This window comes from Natator depressus, chromosome 20, assembly GCF_965152275.1.
Source record: "Natator depressus isolate rNatDep1 chromosome 20, rNatDep2.hap1, whole genome shotgun sequence".
Classification (NCBI taxonomy): Eukaryota; Metazoa; Chordata; order Testudines; family Cheloniidae; genus Natator; species Natator depressus.
In genome coordinates, this window is record NC_134253.1 from 10,851,013 (window position 1) to 10,870,837 (window position 19,825).

The 19,825-nt window shown below is 46.8% G+C and overlaps 1 protein-coding gene across 1 annotated transcript in view; it reads right to left on the reverse strand.

Moving 5' to 3' along the window:
• The window catches only part of LOC141975278 (maestro heat-like repeat-containing protein family member 2B), a 129,341-nt gene that overhangs the window by 93,952 nt on the left and 15,564 nt on the right, over positions 1-19,825 (reverse strand). Inside the window, exons 9-10 of the mRNA XM_074935575.1 lie at positions 19,441-19,596; positions 18,824-18,958 (exon numbers count right to left, since the gene is read on the reverse strand). Coding sequence (XP_074791676.1) covers positions 18,824-18,958; positions 19,441-19,596 — 291 coding nt within the window. The remainder of the gene's footprint in view (positions 1-18,823; positions 18,959-19,440; positions 19,597-19,825) is intronic.

The window sequence follows — 19,825 nt, forward strand, 5'->3', positions numbered from 1 at the left end:
TGACGCTGTTGTGGGCCAGATGTAAACCAAACTGGCTGGGTTTCAGCCCAACACTCATTGCAGGGCCTCTTGGCGAGGCACCAAGTCCCAGGGTTAAACAGGGCGCCCTGGGGCTCCCAGCTCCCTGCACAAACAGCAAAATCTCATACCCAGTGTGACGAAATGGGACTGTTCTTAATGTTTCCTCTGAATAGTGTGGGGGTGCCTCGGTTTCCCCTAGGCAGTTCTTAAGGATATAGGTGGTGGGGTAAGGGTGTATGATCATTGCAGAGCCCTAGAGGGCAGGTGTGTGCAGGGGTCTGGACACAGAGAATGGCCGACACCCTGTTTCCTGGCAACTGATGGCCGGGGCCCTTCCCCCCTGGAAGGTGAGAGCTAAAGGGTTGGAGAACAAAGGAATCAGGTGCCCTCCTGGCCGGGGAAAGGGACAAAGCCCAGAGGAGGAGGGGCTGGAGGGAGTTTCAGTTTGGGGCTGTCTGGGACATGGAGTGAAGGGCAGATGTGGTTGTCTGGCTCACTGCCCCCCAAAATGGACCCCCCCCAGCTGAAGGGTCCGGTTCTCTGCACCTACAAGCTCTGTATTAGACCATGTTCCTGTCGTCTAATAAACCTTCTGTTTTACTGCGGGAAGCAGCGCGGGGCGAGGGATGTGCTGGCCACGGCTTCCTGCAGCCCCCATTGGCCTGCAGTGGGGAACCGCGGCCAGTGGGATCCGCGATCGGCCAAACCTGCGGACGCGGCAGGTAAAAAAACTGGCCTGGCCCGCCCCGGGGTAACCCTGGGGGGCTGCGTGCCAAACGTTGCTGACCCCGGTGCTACAGCAATCTCCCGTACAGCAATGGCTGTTACAAGACAGCGTAATTTAGAACAACCCAGAGTCTAAAGCTCAGGTGTATTTGAGGATCTGGGCCAGTACTTGGCTGTTTCTATAGTAATGACCCCTGAGCAAGCAGTGTAATGTACATGCTTATCACTGAGCTTGTCCAGAGGCTGCACGTCCATCAGAATGACTAGATGTCCTCATGTGTAATAAAAACACTTCGAGTCATAAAAAATCAACCCAGCCTACTTTACAGGGCCTGATCCTTCTCTCCCTTACAGCATCTGAGCAGTAGGAGAATGGCTAATACGGGCCAGTGTTATGGTTGTTGTATTCTATTTATAAAAGTAAAATACTGGCCAGTATTCTAGTTGCTGTATTGTGTTATAAAACAACAACAAAAATAGAAAAATAAAAAATACAAATTAATGTTTTGAATTAATTTAGGGAAAAGAATTTACAGCACAGTCCAAGAATTTAAAACATTTAAAACATTCCTTTCTTTCTCTCCAGTATTATAGTCTCTCTTGTTCCAATTTTGGGTAGCGGGAGCGAGTAGTATAAGGGCCCTACCATCAATCAAACGTTAACCCCACCCCTTGGCCCCGTAAGCCCTGCACACGGGTCACTGGAAGTCCCACCTCATGGGAGTATTACTTCCAGGGTCAAGGCGGACACATGTCCGGAAGCAAGGTGTGTCATGTGACCCCTGTAAGAACTCCTCCCACTGTCCTCTGCTGATCAGGATGGATTTTGCCCCCACAGGAACGCCTCGAGAGAAGATTTGACCAATCAGGGGGAGTTCCGGGGTTTGTGTGACCCCTCTAAGAACTCCTCCCACTGCCCTCTACCAATCAGGAGGGTTTTCAGCCGCTGGGGACCACCCCGAGAGGAGATTTGTCCAATTGGGGGGAATTCTGGGGCGGGGTGACCCGTCAGGAAGTGGCTCGTGTGACCCCTCTAAGAACTCCTCCCACCACCCTCTACCAATCACGATGGGTTTTGGCCACATTGGACAGCCCCGAAAGGAGATTCAACCAAAATAGGGTGGGTTCTGGGACGGGGTCAACCGCCCAGAAGAGGGTCGTGTGACCCCTCTAAGGACTCCTTCCAACACCCTCTGCCAATCAGAGTGCAGCACCATCACCTCATAAGTCCCAGCGCTGGGAAGAGGAGGCCATCTCTTACCAAGAAGACGTGGTTTAGAAATTGTGGAAAGGCTGAGAGGAAACGTGGACTCCTTTACCACCCCTGTGAGAACTTCAGACTTTGTTTTAGCCCCGAGGACCTTTGGAGTTGTGTGGAGAAAGCGCTACAGCAGCGACAGTTCTGAAGAGGATGAGAGAGAAGCCAAGGAGATTCCTTTGGCCCAGCCATTGATGGACATGCCAGAATCCGACCCTGAAGCCCAACCGCTCATGAGACACCCCGATGAGCATGGTGGCCTCTCGTCATCCGCCACCCTGGAGGAGGAAGGCGATCATGGCTTGGGGGAGGCACTGGCAGACAAGGTGAATGGAAAAGACGTAGCTCAGGTAAATGAATGATTAAGAAGCGACGGTCGATGATTGGGTGTAATGGGGTTAGGAACCAGGGGTTGTGTAAATCTAAAAACAAGCAGTGGGCACTTACGCTTGTTTCTTGTCTGAAAATCTCTCGACAGCTTGACGATGCCTTTCTAGAGGACCCGGAGGCCCTGGACGGCGTTGCTTCAAGCAGCGAAGGTGAACCAGGCCCGTCTTCTTTTTGCTCAACGCCGCTAGAAATTGTGGAAGATGACTCCGAGGAGGACGGCTAGGAGGAGTTTAGGAGGAGGCCTGGCATGGAACTCGCTGAGCCAGTGCCACGTCACGAGCGTAAAAATGTTATGCGGACTATTGTACGCGTTGCTGTTTATGCTGTTCTTCATCACTGTCTTAGGGAAAAGCTTTTTGAAAATTGTGAGGGCTGTGTCATAGATGCCCCAGCCCAATGGCACCATGACTGTGACTTGGACTTCAATGGCTAGAAACTGCAAGTTCTGGGGCCTGTGTGCTGAGCTGTGTTTGGAAAGCTTATTGAACACTATTATTGCCATAGGTTATGTTATGCAACATCTGTGCCTAGCCCAAGAACATTTAGCGCAAGGGGTGACCTTGAGAAATGCTGTGCAATTCAGTGGAGACCCTGACCGTGTTTTAAAGAAAATGTCCAAACCGGAAGATGCCTGCTTACAGCGTTACATTGACCGCCTGGTCCACACAAAAAGGGACAGAACCCTGCTTAAGAAAAAGACTATTTGTAAGAAATCTAAAAGGATTAATTGAGAGAATGATGAGGGGACAAACATGCAATATAAAACTTGGTCTCTGTACATTTTAAAAAATCGAATGAAAAGGGCTTTGTGATTATCTGTGTTTCTGTTAGAAGGTCTCTGGCCCTTAAGTGAGCTAAAAGTTTTAATGGAGCATCTGGGTTTGTTTTCAAGAAGCTGTATGATTTTTAAATTTAAAAAAATGGTTTGTGAGAACCTAGGTCTTGTGTCTTTGTGTAAAAGAGACCCATTTATAGCAAAAAGCTGTGAAGTGGGAGGGGAACAAATCCTAAAAATGTGTTTACAGTGTAACCCTTCTGCCCATCAGAGTTGGCCACAACAGGGGCTGGGTTCAGTATCTAGGAGTTCCATTCCAGTAACACGATGCAAAACCGGGTCAAGCCCCCACCAGTGGGGCACTGAAGCTCCCCTACGACAAGTTGAAATCACTGAATACTGTGTTAAGTAGTAGGGGGGCCTCACAGCTGGGGCACCATGAACCCAAAGTGAATTCAGCTCTGCAGTCTGTAACCAAACTCCTAATAGAATCAGAATTACCTCTGACATTACACAATGGAGAGAAAGTGTAATTGGTGTTTGGAGCCCTCAGAAGGAAGCTTACACCACTACGCACAAACCTCCAAACTCTCTCAATTCACTGGCTTTTGGAATCCTTGTCCCTTGCCTAGCGAGTGCTACTTAGTTGATGGCGAGTCCCTCCGTCATAAAAGGCCAAGGACAGTTCCACTGTCCTTGATTCACATCATCAGGATAACAACACTTTATTCTTCCTGCCCCAAGAACAGAGAAACTGGGGATCCCACAGCAGCCAAAGTGACCATTTGGGCTCCTGTGGGCTCATGCTAGGTGGGGTGAGTGTCCTGTGCAAAGGAGATCAGCTCCTGAAGTCCTTTTCCACAACTCACCACCAGATGTCAAGGTAGAGCTCATCCTGCCTCTGCTTACAACACGAAAACAAAACAGGGATGGTTCAGACATGTGTTTGAGTACAACAGAGTTGACTCATCCTGTTGAACTGAATGGTTTTAACCACACCCCCACTGAATAGCGAAGGTAACTGTGATTCCTTACCCTTGTTGCTATAGGGATAAATTTGATGGGTGTGCACCCATAGTAAGGGAGGTGGGTGGGTGAGTTCGGATTAATATGAAATGAAATAAAACCTCAGGAATTGGTAGATGCTATTGGGCAGTTTAAATATAATCCCTGGAGTTGGTAGAGCACTATTGGACAGTGAAAATGACCCAGGAACTGGCAGAACTCTACTGGACAGTTAAAATATGACCCAGGAGTTGTTTGAATGCTATGGGTCACTCTTTCTAGCAATTCAAAGCCATTAAAAGTTTAAAATACTATATTTACCCAAAAAACCCAAAACAACCAACCAAAATATCCCACCACACACACACACACACGGGTCTAACCCAAAACTGAAATGTTTGAAGGGTTCACAAATCTTCACCATGCTTTAGAACAATCATTTGCTCGAAAGACAAATTTTTAAAAGCTGTGGGTGCTTATTATGGTTGTGATACAACCATTTTATTTCAACCCCCCACCCCAAACTTTAAGCATGAAAGAAACATGTTTAAAAAACAAGCCCCAAAGACATTTACTGAGATCTGCAAAGGGTCCCCACTTGGAAATGGGTACAGTTACATTACGGATTGGTGATTTACTGTTTAATACTATAAGAAGGCCCTACAGAAAAATGTATTTTAACTAAAAGGAAAAAAATGTGGCCAAAAGCAGCTCGGTTGTGCAGACAGCTTAATTTGTTGGATCATACTAAAGAAGTTCTGTATTAAAATCACAAATGAGTTTGATTCCCCATAGTTTAAATTCCAGGGTATTACTAATTAAGAGGTCTCTTGGGTTTTGGGACTGTTTCTCTCCCTCGCCGTGTGAAAGTTGCAAGCTGCTAATTGTGTTAGTACATCCTAGACAGAGTCTGTTCTCAAAGCAATACTTTGTAACAACAGAAACAGCACACAGAGACTCCCCGCCCTTTTGTTGTATTTATCTGGCTTTGTTAACGATTGTGCTTTAAAATAGAGATAGAGGATGTATGTGGATGGATGCTTGGTGTGGATAATAACTGAACGATCAGGGAGGTGCCAGCCTAAGAATCCAGTGTCCCTTGGCCGAAGAAGGCGTCAACCAGAGGATCCCCGGAGGGCAGACTGGAATCCACCCAACAGCTTCAAGGATGGGAGAACCGAAGAACAAGACGGAGCCATCAGGAATGTGCCATCTGCTGATTGATTCAGCAACAGCATAATGAAGCAATTCCCATAGGCTGGCATAGGAATAAATTCCTATAAAAATGGACTCTAGAAACGGAAAACTTTGGGGTCTGATTCTGCAAACCAACTTCCAGGAGCGTCAGATGTGCATCTGACAAGGCCCTGCTCCCTCCTCGTCTCCAGGCCACCTGGCCAGTGGCTTGGCATGAGCAACTCTAAGGCTGGTAACTATGATAACAACCTTGCAGAACCTCTGTGTGTGTGTGTGTGTGTGTGTGTATAAATATGAAAATGAATGGAATGTTATACCTATAACTAACTGCTTACTATGATTCTTTCTGTATTCACAATAAATGTGGCATTTTGCCTTTTCCCTTGTAATAAGATCCTGCTGGCTTTTATTTTATTGGTATAACAAATTCCCCCACCCCAGATCACAAAAGGGAATGTTAGGGAGGGGTGCCTAACGTCCTTAAGTGGCTATTATTTGAGAGTTGTAGCGATCAAATCAACCTGCTAGCTCCTATTTTGAAGTCTGTTTGAAACAAAGGCTTAGGATGGTGTAAAAACCTCAGGTATTTTGGAGACTCTTTCAACAGAAACTCTCTTGAATGGCTGCTGGACTGCAAAAGGAGCCATGCTCCCTGTTTTTAACTCTGAAAATATATATTCTATTCTATCACTCGTTGGCCATGCTGTCTTAGTAAATAATGGTGCCTATGTTTCTTGCAGTGTGATCTGTTTAGCATGGAACCAGTCACTTTAAACTGCATTTCATCATCGGGCCAAGGTAAAAACCATTTTAACTGGAGTTTTGCTTAATAACTTCAGGTATTACACAGGTTGGATAGGGATTTGGGGGTAATACTAACTAACATTTGTGCTTGTTCTTTAATCCAAAGGCCCAAACACACATGGGGGTGGGGTGGGGGGGGCGTAACTTTCTGCAATTGGCTTTTAAATGCATGTGGGTTTATTGAAAAGTATTTTGTTGCAAACTGTGTTTTAAACTCTCTCTCTCTCTCTCTCTCTCTCTCTGTAAAAAAAATAGGTGGTTTTTTTTAAAGTATATGGCTGCAAACTGATGGTAATGGTGTGTTTCAAACTAACAGGGTGTTTTTTTACTGTGCAAAATGTGTTTTAAACTGGATTTTAAAAGTTGATTTTAAAAGCAGTTTGGTTTTTATTTTGCAAAATGAGGTGTATTTAAAAAAATGTTTGCGGGTTTGTTGTTTTTTATTTTAAAGTGGTAGAAATAAACTCAAAACTCCTCTTTGTTGTACAGCCTGAAATGGATTATTTTGTTTTAAAGCTCTGACTTTTTAAATAGACAAACACCCTAATGAATATTTTATTTTTAAGTTTACAAGACAGTTTCATGTGATTTACAATAATAATAATCATAATCATAATAATATTGTCTGCTCCAGAGTACGGTCAAAACATGAGAGACCCTTAGACCAGAGGGTAAACAAGCTTAAAAGAAAAAGAAAAGAGACAGCTGAAAAGAAAAATTCACCAGATGGATGGATGAAGCCCAGTCAATATACTGTGTTTGTGAGGTTATGAGGTTTTGTATTTTAAGTAAATACATCGGTGTGGGTGAGAAAGATGGTAAAGTTAAGTTTTGTTATATGTTCCTTCCCCCCTAATCGGGTATGTGCAGTTCTCCTGACAATGCTGTAGTCAGAGCTACAGGGACACCTCCACCAGACCAGCCAAAGAACCAGAAATCTGCTTTGAGACCTTTAACAACTCAAAACAGCACAAGAGTGCAGATGAAGCATCAGGGCAGTCCAAACCTCAAATACGTCAAACCCAAGGACAAAACCAAAGACTCTGGTAAAAACCAACCACGCAAACACAACTCCAGTTCCTCAGCGGCCGCCTCCACACCAAGCCCTGAGAAAACCGTGAGTGAAAACGCCCACCTACGATGCTTCCTTCAGAAGACTGAGGGACGCTGTATCCTCGGGGGTTCTAAAAGAACGGTATTCTAAAAAGGTTTGGGGAAAATATGATGCTTCGTTCAGAATACCGGTGAACGGTGTATCTTCAGGGGGTCTAAAAGAAAGGAGGGCTGGAAAGCACATCAACAAAGCAAAAGCTTTGGTGGGTGACTTTTTGAAAAATACTTCAATTTTTGGCTCTGCGCAGGCGTGACTAGTCGTGGAAAGGGGCCTGGGCAAAAGGGGCACCCTCAAGGATACACATCAGCTCAGGTGTAAACAAAAGGGGGGACAAACAAATGGCTGCCAAAAAGTTCCAGGCCAGGGTCGTTGTAAAAATTTTAAAAAGGGCTAAAGAGGTAATGGAGAGGGGGGACAAAAAGAGATGCCCTCGACTGGAGGCTCTCAAACTGGCATGTCTGAAAATGGGGAGGTGGAATCAGACTCTCACACAGAGTCTGGTTTAGAAAATTCCCCAGAGGGCTCTCTAGAATGATGGGTCCCCATCTCCTCCCGATGACCCTCACGGAAGCGCCTCAGAGTCTGACTCTCAAATAGCATCTGATGTAGATGGTCCCGTAGAGGAACCCCCAAGTAACCCTGAAAATGCAGAGGTGTGTATGGAGAGAGTGAGAAGTTGGCAACGTGAATTACCTAGATTTGGGGGGGGGTCGGTGTATTGTGAGGAATTTCATTTTGTTAATCTTGAGCGAATAAATTCAGCTCAGCAGGTTGTTGAAGCCATACACAGGGGGATACAGTTAGTTCTCCATGACATTAATGGTAGGGTAGGCCCTGATGATTATGTTCAGTTACATTTAGAGAGCCGTAATTTAACTAACCCCTTATTTTCGGTCTGAAGAACTAGGGATGAGCTGTCTGCTGAGGATTTCTTCAATCAGACCTCAAAGCTGCCACAGAGCAATAAAGTTGCATGTCAATGGGACATTGCACCTCGTTGTGACAGTTGTAAAAAAAAACAGGGGTGGGGGCCGCTCGTAGAGTTTTAAATTCTATCCTCAGTAGTCAAATCGTCCATAAAAAAGAGACAATGTTTAGTAGACCTGACTTACACGGCTACCAATCTGTGTTTTGCGCGTGGGCTCTTGGTCGTCATGTCCGACCATAAACCTACGGACGCGGAATCGTTAGCGGGGGCGAGAAAGTTGCATGAGAAACTGGGCTGGTCAGATCAAAAAAAGATTATGCTCAGTGACATAGCAATGTCTGAACAGCATTTAGGAGTCAACATACAGGTGGTGCTGTATGCGGCGAAAGGGGCTTTTTTTAAACGGGGGGGCAGTTTACCCCAAGACTTATTTCATCCTGTTGCACGATGAGCATTACTATGGGGTTCTGGTCGTGAAAAAGTTGTTCGGAGCAAAAAATTATGGTGAGTTTTGCCCCACGGTGCACAGTCACGGCCACTCTTGCAGGTCCAGCTGCTGCCTCTGCTTGAGCATTACATGCTCAGACAGCGTGGACGTGCAGCTGAGGTGTCCTCGCCGTAGACTGTATTGTCAGTCCAGAGAGCGTTTAGACAGACACATCGACTGGGCATCGACAGAACAAGCTGAATGCCTGTCTAAAACGTTGTGCGATAAGGGTCAGTCTTACGTGGACAAGCGGCACAGGTGTAAAGGGAGGCGCTGTAAGCAGGGTCAGGGTTTGATCGCTGGTGATGTAGACGGTCACCTCGGTTTTATGGACAGCCTTAGAAAGCCCGAATCCTCAGAAAAGTGTATTTGTTATGATTCCGAATACACACAGGAGACTGGGTTGCACACTCCCAATTACATTTTTGCTATGTCCCTCAAGCCGGAAAAGTCCTGGGAATTTAAGGGTGATGAGTGTCTTTCTATGTTTCTTCAGACCTTTATTGGCAAAGAGTTCCGGGTCTACACGTTCCAGGCACACAATTCCAAAGGTTACGATGCATACTTCATCATTAGACAGTTACTGAAGGAAAAGTTGTGCCTAGAACTGATCACTCAGGGTAGTAAACTAATGTGTGTGGAAGTTAAGGCCCTGGGCATTCGTTTTCTAGACTCTTTAAACTTCTTGCCCATGAAGCTTGGTAAGCTCCCGCAGGTGATGGGGTTTGAAGGGTGCAAAGGGTATTTTCCACACTTTCGAAAATCAAAATGACGTGCGGCCTATGCCCGGTGTTGAGCACTATGGTGTAGAAAGCATGATGCCCAGGGAAAAAGCAGAGTTTCTCGACTGGTAGCAGGCCCACAGGGAGGAGACGTTTGACTTGCAGAAAGAGCTCGCGTATTACTGTCAGCAGGATGTCAAAATTTTGAGACAGCCTTGTATCCTATACAGAAAAGAGATTATGAAAATGATGGAGAAGGGAGATCTAGTAGAGAGAGAACCTGGTAAATTCACCGAGATAAAACTGTGTATAGATCCATTCTGATACATAGCACTGGCATCTGTCTGCATGGCTGTGTACAGGTTTCCATTTTTGGAGCCTAACACGGTAGCTCTTCTCCCTCCAGACAATGATCACAGGCAGAAAAAGATATTCGACCCCATCTGTTCAGTGGCTGTTGTATACCTCTCACAAAGAAACTATACAAATACGGCATGCTTTACAGGGTGGGGAACTAGAGGTAGGCTCCTACTCTTTAGAGGGTTATGCCAGTGTTGACAGGGTACACACAGCCTTAGAGTTTAACGGGTGTTCTTTTCCACGCTTGTGCCACCTCTCATTGTGAAAAAGCACAAAACCCTATGACGGGGACAACTTTTGGGTTTCTTTCTTACAAGACGCAGCTCAAGACCGACTATCTGAAACCACTTGGTTTTGTAGTGAGGACTCTTTGGGAGCAAGAGTGGGAAGTGAGGAAAGAAACAGACAGGGAGCTTGCAGGTATTTAAAATGAGCCCAGTTGCCCTAGCCTCTCATGCCTAGTGATGCTCTTTTTGGGGGGAGGACAAACGCTATCCGCCTATATTACAAACTTAACTCCGGGGAAGAAATCCACTATTCTGATTTTACCAGCTTCTACCCTTTTGTAAAGAAAACCAAAGAATACCCTATCGGACACCCCGATAGAGTTTATGACAAATTTGGACCCCTTGCAAATTATTTCGGAATTGCAAAAGTTAAAGTGTACCCCACACAAGGCTTCTTTTTCCCTTTGTTACCCGTCAGAGTGGGTGGCAAACTTATGTTCCCGATATGCCGAACCTGTGCGGAAACCGAGCAGCGGGAGATGTGCATCCATACTGACAAGGAGAGGGCCATCCTGGGGACTTGGTGCATGGTGGAATTGAACGCGGCCATAGCGAAGGGGTACGCGGTGGCAAAAATATATGAAATCTGGCTTTTTAATGAAAAATCTGATGAACTCTTTTCAGAGTACATCAAATGACACCTCCGCCAGAAACAAGAGGCTTCAGGGTATCCCAGCTGGTGCACAGACGAAGAAAAACAAAATAAGTACATGAACTATTTCTACCAGAAAGAAGGCGTGCGTTTGTGCCAACACGAGATCAGGTTTAACCCCGCTAAACGCCAAATCGCTAAACTCTTTCTAAATTCCCTCACGAGCGAGATCCCGCCAGATCAACACATCCCCGAGTTTGTGTCGGCAGGCCCGAAAACGTACGGGTATAAGCTGTAGGGAGGAAAGGCCTGTATGAAAGTCAAAGGTATTACCCTGAACTTGGCAAACTGTCAAAAGATCAACTTTGACAGTTTGAAAGATCTAGTCCTGGACTATTGCACGGGCCTGCGAGAAAACACCTCAAAAAAGAGAGAGGTGCAGCAGCCCTCTATCGTAAGGAACAAAAATCAGTGATAAATAGAGACCAAAACCCTTAAGAAAACACAGAAAGTCATTTACAACAAGAGGGTCCTAGGAGAAGGGTTTAAAACCCTGCCCTACGGATTTTAAAATGGATACGAGGTGGAAACACCCCTTTTCTGCAATTCTCACGGGGCCTAGCAACTGTGGGAAAAGTTACTTTATAAAAAATGTGTTGGATAATGCCAAACAAAACATTGTCTGTTATGCCTGAGAATATTGGATAACATGGCTATAAAAAGCATTGCAAGATACACATGTCTGGGCTTGTTGAAACACATTTTGAGCAAGGCTAGGCATGCCGAAGAATTTAAATGTATTTTTTACAAAATTCATCACCATCTGGTCATTTTGAACTAAGTCGTTAGAATACAATTTTAAAATCCGGTCACAAGATAAACCCTTGCTCCGATGATGTAAGAAAAACACTCAGTGATAGCCGCAGGCGACAGAGCGGGGGTCTTGTAATTATCTATTGTGAAACACAATGCCTGTGGCATTTTTGTTTAAAAATTTCATAATGCTTTTAGGAAACAACATGCTCTTCGGGGGGTGCCCGTATGAGTCTAAAAACTCTCCACGGTTACGCTCCGCCAGACACAAGGCAAGCCAGTGTTCACCAGGTTGGTTGTGTGGATGCGCGATACAAACCTAGGGGTCTCTGAGACAGCTTGTCGCCAGGGAGCCAAATCACAAGGGAACACATCTAAGAAATTCTTTTTTGTGTAAGGCACCTTGATAAGACACACGAGAGCTGCACGGTGTCCATGTTCACATATAGTCAAGCAGAACGTCTCTCCTCTGATTTCTCTCTATGATGTTGTCAAAAACCCCATGCACGATCAGATTGATGGTGATGGTTAAAGCCTTCCCAAAACATATTTCTGCTCTCAGGTTCCCGGTTTGAATCAGGGAATAGTCATCGGCGCATTCCTGGTCGGGAGACAGGTCAAAGGCAAACAAGGTGTAACCCTGTGGAAACTCCTCACGGTCGATTAACAGAGAACGATCTGTCATGTGTTTACCAGTGTCTGTACCAGATTCATGTATTCTCTCACGCAGCATCCTGCCTCGAAGTCTGGTTGCAGAGGCTTGGTTGGTATCTGTTCACCATCCACATACAAGGCCACAAAATTAATATCATAATGTTTAAAATGAAAGGGATTTTTAGTGTAACTTCCACTCAAGGCATAAGACAAAGCCTAGGACAAGCATTTTGGGTAACTGTCCCAAAAAACAGGTTCTCCTGGTTATTGACCCTGCTGCCCACGGGGATGCTAAACACTTTCATTCCCACACGGTCCACGGGATATTTAGCATTTGTGGTAAGCAGGGACTCCGCGTGCCCCAGACGAACGCTCAGGGCCACCCGTACTTTCTTCACAAAAAGGGATGCTGATACAATGCGCAATTTAAAGCCTTCGGCTGCACTGCCCATTAAACAGAAAGCGTCTTATCTGCGCGTCAATTTAAATTTTCACATCCACTCCGTTCAACAAATGAGACGTATCTGTTCTGATCTGTCTTTATTTCAATGGTAATGGTATCGATGTGGTGTTTTCTGACAGGAACGTGATGAGGTTTATCGTAGGTGATGGTGACAAACTCATTGTTCCTTCCTCAGACAGGGACACAGCGTAACAGGGGAACAGAAAAGTCCCTCACAAACTGGTGTTCTACAATATCTGTGTGCAGATACAGGGAATTAACTCCCCCTGTGATGTCTGCCCAGAAGGGGAATTTTTAGACGCTGCGCTTGGGGCCCAAACCTAGAATGTTAGCTAGCTCCCTGCTGGTAGAAAACATAAAAGTAAAATCAGCGGATTTAAGGCTAACTTTTCTACCCACAGGGTCATCGTTCATGACCACCTCAGGCGGTGGGGGATGACGAGCCATGGTACTGTTCATATGATCCAATCATTCGGGTATGGACGAGTAATAACCTCATCGTAGGATAAAACTCTATGCCATATCTTCAAAGGTGATTTCAAAAGGGGTGTCCTCGTTGATAGCGTTCCAGCTGTGCGGGTGTTGTATTTCCACTAACCCCACCTCCCAGGCACCCGGGAGATCCAAGGGCTTAATTAGCTGTATTGTAAAGTTCGAGCTGGTGTTTTGAGGAAAAACTGCAGAGCTGGCTTTGCTTGGCAAAGTCATGTAAAACCCGCTGTCGCTCATTTTTTTTCGCTCCCTCAGTCTTTGCAGAAGGAATCTTTTTGTTTGTTTGTGTCTAAACGTCAGAATTGAGAAGCTTCCACCCAGCTGGTAAACTTATCGCCCCGCCCCCCCCGCCCCCGCAAACCATTTCACCAGTAGCTGCTTTTTTCTCCCTTTTCCTTTCTCCGCTAGAACTTTTTCGATCCTGCAAATCTTGTCTTGTTTGGGGTTTACTTTTTGTAAATCTTCAGGGTAAAAAGATCCAGTAACTGTCTCACCCTCGTAATCTTTTAATCGGTATACAGGTCTCGGGCTCCTGGTTAAGGCTTCATCCACTATAAATATCTCATTGGTAAACGTCTGTTCACAACCTTTTTCAAAAGCTCCTTTGGTTTTAGATAGTCTCATGTGGTCGCCTTTTCTAAAAGGGGCAACAACCGGTTTTATTTTAAAACCGTCTCTATCAACCGGTTTCCATATCTTCAGAGAATTGGAAGGGTTAACATCAGCGGGTCTGGTACGTAGAGTTCTGTAAAAGCTCTGGTTGTAACTCTTCATAAAGTCAGGTAACAGGTCAATGTGGCGAAAGGCGTTATGGGCTGTAAAATATCGCCACATCCTCCACATCTTTTTCAAGTTCTGTTAAAATCGCTCCACAACCCCTGCTTTGACTTCATTATCAGTTACAAAAAGCGTTAACGCTGTGCCGTTTCAACAATCTGCTAAAAGGTTTGTTTCAAAATTCTTTCCACCGATTAGTTTGTCATTTTTGAGGCACGCGACCTTGGCGAGAAATAGCTTTAAAGGCCTTGGATTCCTCACCGCTCATCTTGTCTTTTAGGCCTAAGGCCCAGGCATATTTGGATAGAATGTCTATCACTGTTAAGATGTACTTAAAACCGCTGTTGTGTTTGGAGAAGCGGTGCATACGGACCAAATTTGCCTGCCATTGCGCGTCCACATCTGAAACAACGGTCCTGGTTCTTTTAAAACGTATTTGAGCTGGTTTGTGTAAAGTGTAAGCATCCTGGTGTGAAAGCCAAGCTCTTACCTGTCTTCTATTTAAAGTTTTATGATGCTTTTTGGCCACTTGAAAAAGAAGATTGACCCCGTCAAAGCCCCCAACTTTCCTGGGGGTTTAACAGATTTTCTTTAACAGAGCCGTCTGTGGAGACATGACTGTTCCTGGGACCGTCTTTTACGAACACAAGTATGGAGGGGGACACGTTCATTCTGACACATTTAAATAAGTTTTATTAATCGCCTGGTTTAACACAATCTTTTACAGCCGCCTGAAACAAAGGATGCCATGATCCCTACCATGAGGGAGTCTGAGCTGGTTCATTCTTCCATTTTTGTCCTTTTCTGGATTTTCCTCTTGAGATCTGGGTCTCAGACAGGAGCAAAAACAGCTGATGCGCGATGGATTTACTCCCACAGGGCTACCGATGTGCAACTTCTCAAAGGCCTCCAGAAAGGCATCGTCGAGCTGTTGAGAGATTTTCAGACAAAAACCAGTGTAAGCACCCCACTGCCTGTTTTTAGATTTATGCAATGCCAGGTCGATTCCTAACCCCATTACACCCCCATGATCGACCGTCGCTTCTTAATCATTCATTTACCTGAGCGCCGTCTTTCCCGTTCACCTTGTGACTCCCCCAAGCCACAATCGCCTTCCAACTTTAGGGCATGGACAATGAGAGGCTGTCACACTCATCGGGGTGCCTCACAAAGGTTTGGATTTTGGGGTCGGGTTCCGACATATCCATCAAGGGTTGAGTCAAAGGGCCCTCCTCGGAACCGTCACTGCCGTAGCGCTTTCTCCACACAACTCCAAAGGTCCTCGGAGCTAAAACAAAATCTGGAGGTCTCACGGGGTGGTAAAGGAGTCCATGTTTCCTTTCAGCCTTTCCACAATTTCTAAAACATGTCTTCTTGGTAAGAGATAGCTTCCTCTGCCCAGCGCTGGGACTTATGGGGTGATGGTGCTGCACTCTGATTGGCAGAGGGCGTTGGGAGGAGTTCTTAGAGGGCTCACATGACCCTCTTCTGGACGGTTCACCCAATCCGAGAACCTGCCCCATTTTGGTCAAATCTCTTCTCGGGGCAGTCCTCTGCAGCCGAAACCCATCGCGATTGGTAGAAGGTGGTGGGAGGAGTTCTTAGAGGGGTCACACGAAGCACTTCCAGACGGGTCACTCCACCCCGGAACTCCCCCCAGTTGGTCAAATCTCCTCTCGGGGTGGTCCCCAGTGGCTCAAACCCCTCCTGATTGGTAGAGGGCGGTGGGAGGAATTCTTAGAGGGGTCACACAAACCACTTCCAGACAGATCACCCCACCCCGCAACTCCCCATGATTGGTCAGACCTCCTCTCGGGGTGGTCCCCAGTGGCTCAAACCCCTACTGACTGGTAGAGGGCGGTGGGAGGAATTCTTAGAGGGGTCACACAAACCACTTCCAGACACATCACCCCACCCCGGAACTCCCCATGATTGGTCAAACCTCCTCTCGGGGTGGTCCCCAGTGGCTCAAACCCCTACTGACTGGTAGACAGTGGTGGGAGGAATTCTTAGAGGGGTCACACAAACCACTTCCAGACACATCACCCCATCCCGCAACTCCCCATGATTGTTCAGACCTCCTCTCGGGGTGGTCCCCAGTGGCTCAAACCCCTACTGATTGGTAGACGGTGGTGGGAGGTATTCTTAGAGGGGTTACACGAACCACTTCCAGACAGGTCATCCTGCCCCGGAACTCCCCCGATTGGTCAAATCTTCTCTTGGGGCGTTCCTATCAGGGCAAACCCCATCCCGACTGGTAAAGGACAATGGGAGGAGTTCTTAGAGGGGTCACATGACACACGTTGCTTCCGGTCATTTGTCTGCCTTGACCCTGGAAGTAATACCTCATGGCTTGGGACTTCCAGTGACCGGTGGGCAAGGCTTACGAGGGCCAAGGGTGGGGTTAACGTTTGATTGACGGTAGGGCCCTTATACTACTGGACTGCCTTGTTCTCTTTGTCTCCCGCTTCATTCCCCAAGCACTCGGCCAGGACAGATGTCATTTAGGACCTCAGTTGCCACCAGCTGGACAGAGGGACTTGGGTCTTTCTTGAGGACGTGGAGAGCTGAAATGACAGAGGACAACATGTTAGTGTACAGACTGTCAAATCACAGCTCAGCGTGATCACAGAATCTTGAAGTACCAGAGCAGAATGATCACATGGTAAAATGTGAAACTGGGCTCAGTCCTTCTATTGGGATGGAAAATACATGAGAGATGAATATGCCTCACTTTTCATATTGTCACCTGTGCCTGAAATAGCTGGAGACTTACTACCTCTGAATACCACGCTACAGAAGCTCTCCAATAGAAAGAAAGCTTTAGGTTCCTCCATTGGCTCCCTTCCGTGCTCCCAACAAGCGGGGAGACCCTGACTCGACCAGAAGGTCATCCACTCTGCTGTAAATGGAAGAAGGTCCATTGTTTCAATAGCTTCCACTTTTCAGTTTATTTTCCATCTCTATTCAGGAGCCACGATCTGAGCTCCAATAACCCTGGAATTGAACAGAGGCCAAGTCCAAGCTGCTTTGTGCAGGATGCAGGGCACCTACTGGAAGAAAAATTGCTGGTGGGAAATTTGGGGTAGCAGAAAGTGGCTACAATTTCTCCTCACCTGGGGAGTCCACAGAGAGCCAATAAAGCCCAAAGAGTGGATAGCACTGGCTGCGGAGGGGGCCTTGCCAGGACAACCAGGAGATGCACGGACTCACATCACACCCTCTGCAGCTGCCTCCTTCAGGGGAAATTAAAGCTGACTTTCTACTGGGCGAGAGTGAATTTGTCCCTTGATGTGTGGCTGATGCACTTTGCACCAGTGGTATCGGTTACTGCTGCTTGTCAGCTAAATTCCTTTAGAACTCACGGATGAGCAGAACTTCAGCTGTATTTATTACTTACACATCAGCAGATGTTCCAGGTCCAGCCATTTCATACGCTGCCTGTCTGTGTGTTCCAGGATGATGCCTAAATACACAATGGAAAACAAACAACAACAATAAAACCTTCCCTTGTTGAATGCAAAGTGATATTAGCAGCCCCTAGACAGGTCTTTGGCCTCTCCTACTGTGGGCCTAAGGGTGAGCTGTGGGCAAGAGGATGCTAGTGCAGTTTAGAGTCCACACTGAAGAGAATGAGAAAGACTTTTTTTTTTTAAGAATGTTTACACAAAACCCATTTGCTTTAAAGAGTCTGTGTTCCTCTTGCCACTGCTGTCACTTATTGGAGACATACTAAGCTAGTGTCTTGGTCTAGTGGTCTGAGCAAAGGACTGGGGCCAGGAATAAGTGAGTTCTAAGCAGGGATCCCACAAGGTGACTGATAGGTGAGACTTAGGCCACAATGCCTGCCTGTCTCACCTGGGTATGCTTGGGAGAAGAGGGCACAGGGCCAAAGCGGAGGAACCTTTTGCCTCCTTGACAAGGTGGTGTGGCCAGGAACCTGAAACAGCAGGCGCTGAGGGCAGGTGGGCTGCATGCCTCCCAATGATGAAGTAGTAGTGAAGAGCACTGAGCAACACTGTGGGTGGGTCTGCACTTTGAGCGAGGGGGATCACTCCCAGTTCAATGGGACAGGCCCACACTAGCTCGCACAGCGCTCGCATGCTAAAATTAGAATGTAGCTAAAGCAGCACGAGCAGTGGGAGGAGCTAGCCACCTTGAGAATCGACTTTGGGGTTTGGATGGGACATACTTGGGGTGGTTAAACCTCCTGCTGCTCCTGCCATCGCAGCTACTCTCTATTTTTAGCACTCAGGGCTAGTGCGGGTATGTCTCATCAAGCTGGGAATTAGACCCCCAGCTCCAAGTGTAAACATGCCCTATGAGACAGTGTCCCAGCCTCTACTACTAAATGACTGCACCGTGCTTTCCCTGCAACAATCCCAAAGCACTTTATAGCAAGTCATGATTTCCTCCGACCACCACACTGGAGAGGTAGGGATATTAACCTCCCCATTTATGTATGGGAAACTGAGGCACAGAGAGATTAATGGCAGCTCAGTGCTGCACAGTGGGATTTTTTTCTCTCTCCCTCAATGGGAATACCAAAAGGGACACTGGGCATCATCTCTCACCAGCTAACTTGGCTGCAACTGCCCGGATCTCTTCCCAGCTGCTAAAGAAGTATGTGATGGTGCTTTTGTACAAGTTCTCCAGCAGCTCGGCATTCTCTTTGGCCTAGAGGAAATCAGGGACACATGAGCTCTCTCTGGCTAGAAGTGCCCTTTGACTGCCAGCACATGCTTTTACGAGCCACAGGTAAATCAGAGAAAGAACAGGTGACTGGGTGGACGTGGGAAAAATGGGGATCTGTGGCAGATTTACATTTCCCGTCACCCTCAGTCATATATCCCACTCTGACCGTTATTTCCATTACCCATCACACATCCCCCCCACACCTCTACACCACCACATGCCACTCCAGTCAAGAATCTCAGACACTGCAACAGCTCACTCACAAGGTGTCTGCAAATGTCCACCTGGAGCTCTTCAGGCTTCAGCTTGGCTGTGCCATCAAGGTGTTGATTCACGGCAGTTTGGAGCCTCTTCAGTCCCAAAAACGGGACACAGAGGTGAAACGTAGCTCTGCATTCCTGAAAAAAAGAAAGCGTGTCGCACCATTTAATTGTTCCCTACTGAGCGCTTTGGTCATTCAAAGGGAACTCATCTGCTAGGGTGATAAAAAGGGATTCATCTGGATGTAATTGGCAGAAAACATGCAGGAATGACTAATAGAGGGGAGAGCTTCCACTGCAACCTGGAGGTAGCATCAATGTCTTTTTGGAACAGATCTACCTATGAAAGCTGCTTCACCAGGTCTCTCTTCTGTTCTGGGGAGGCAGGGGCCTGGGGTGCAGAGACAGACAGGAATAGAGAGCTGTCGGGCTCAGACCCAGGACCTATCCTGGATTCTGGTGAGGCAGCCATGGAGCAACCTGGCGGGAACTGACTCAGCAGGAGGGCAATGAACTGAGGGGAGAATTTGGGCCTCCACAGCAGGCAGGAATAGCAGAGCTCCCCTGGCATTGGGAGGAAGATTCCTTTGGCTTAGTAAATAAGTCACTCTCGGTCTTACCACTGAAACCCTGGGGTTCGGGTCTTGCAGGTGCAGCAGAAGTGTGACCCAGCTCTGTCTAACCTGCTCGGCGAAATAGCCCTTCCATTTTCTTTTGGTCAGGCGGGCCAGGATGCCAAACAGGACAAAGGACAATAAACGAAGAGCATCGTCCTCCTACAGCCAAGAAAGCCCCACAAGTTAGTAACTAAGGGACAATCACATCACGTACTTCGCACAGCCATCTCTTCTACGCTAAAGTCGAGGGATTCCAACTACAGCTAGTCGGAAACACTTTCACGAACTAATTTTTGATTCGAATTTGCTGATTCATCAAACTATTTTAGCGACAGTTCCATTTGGATGAAATTCCTCCAGAAGCCAGGCAGGGGTCCTTCGAAACCTG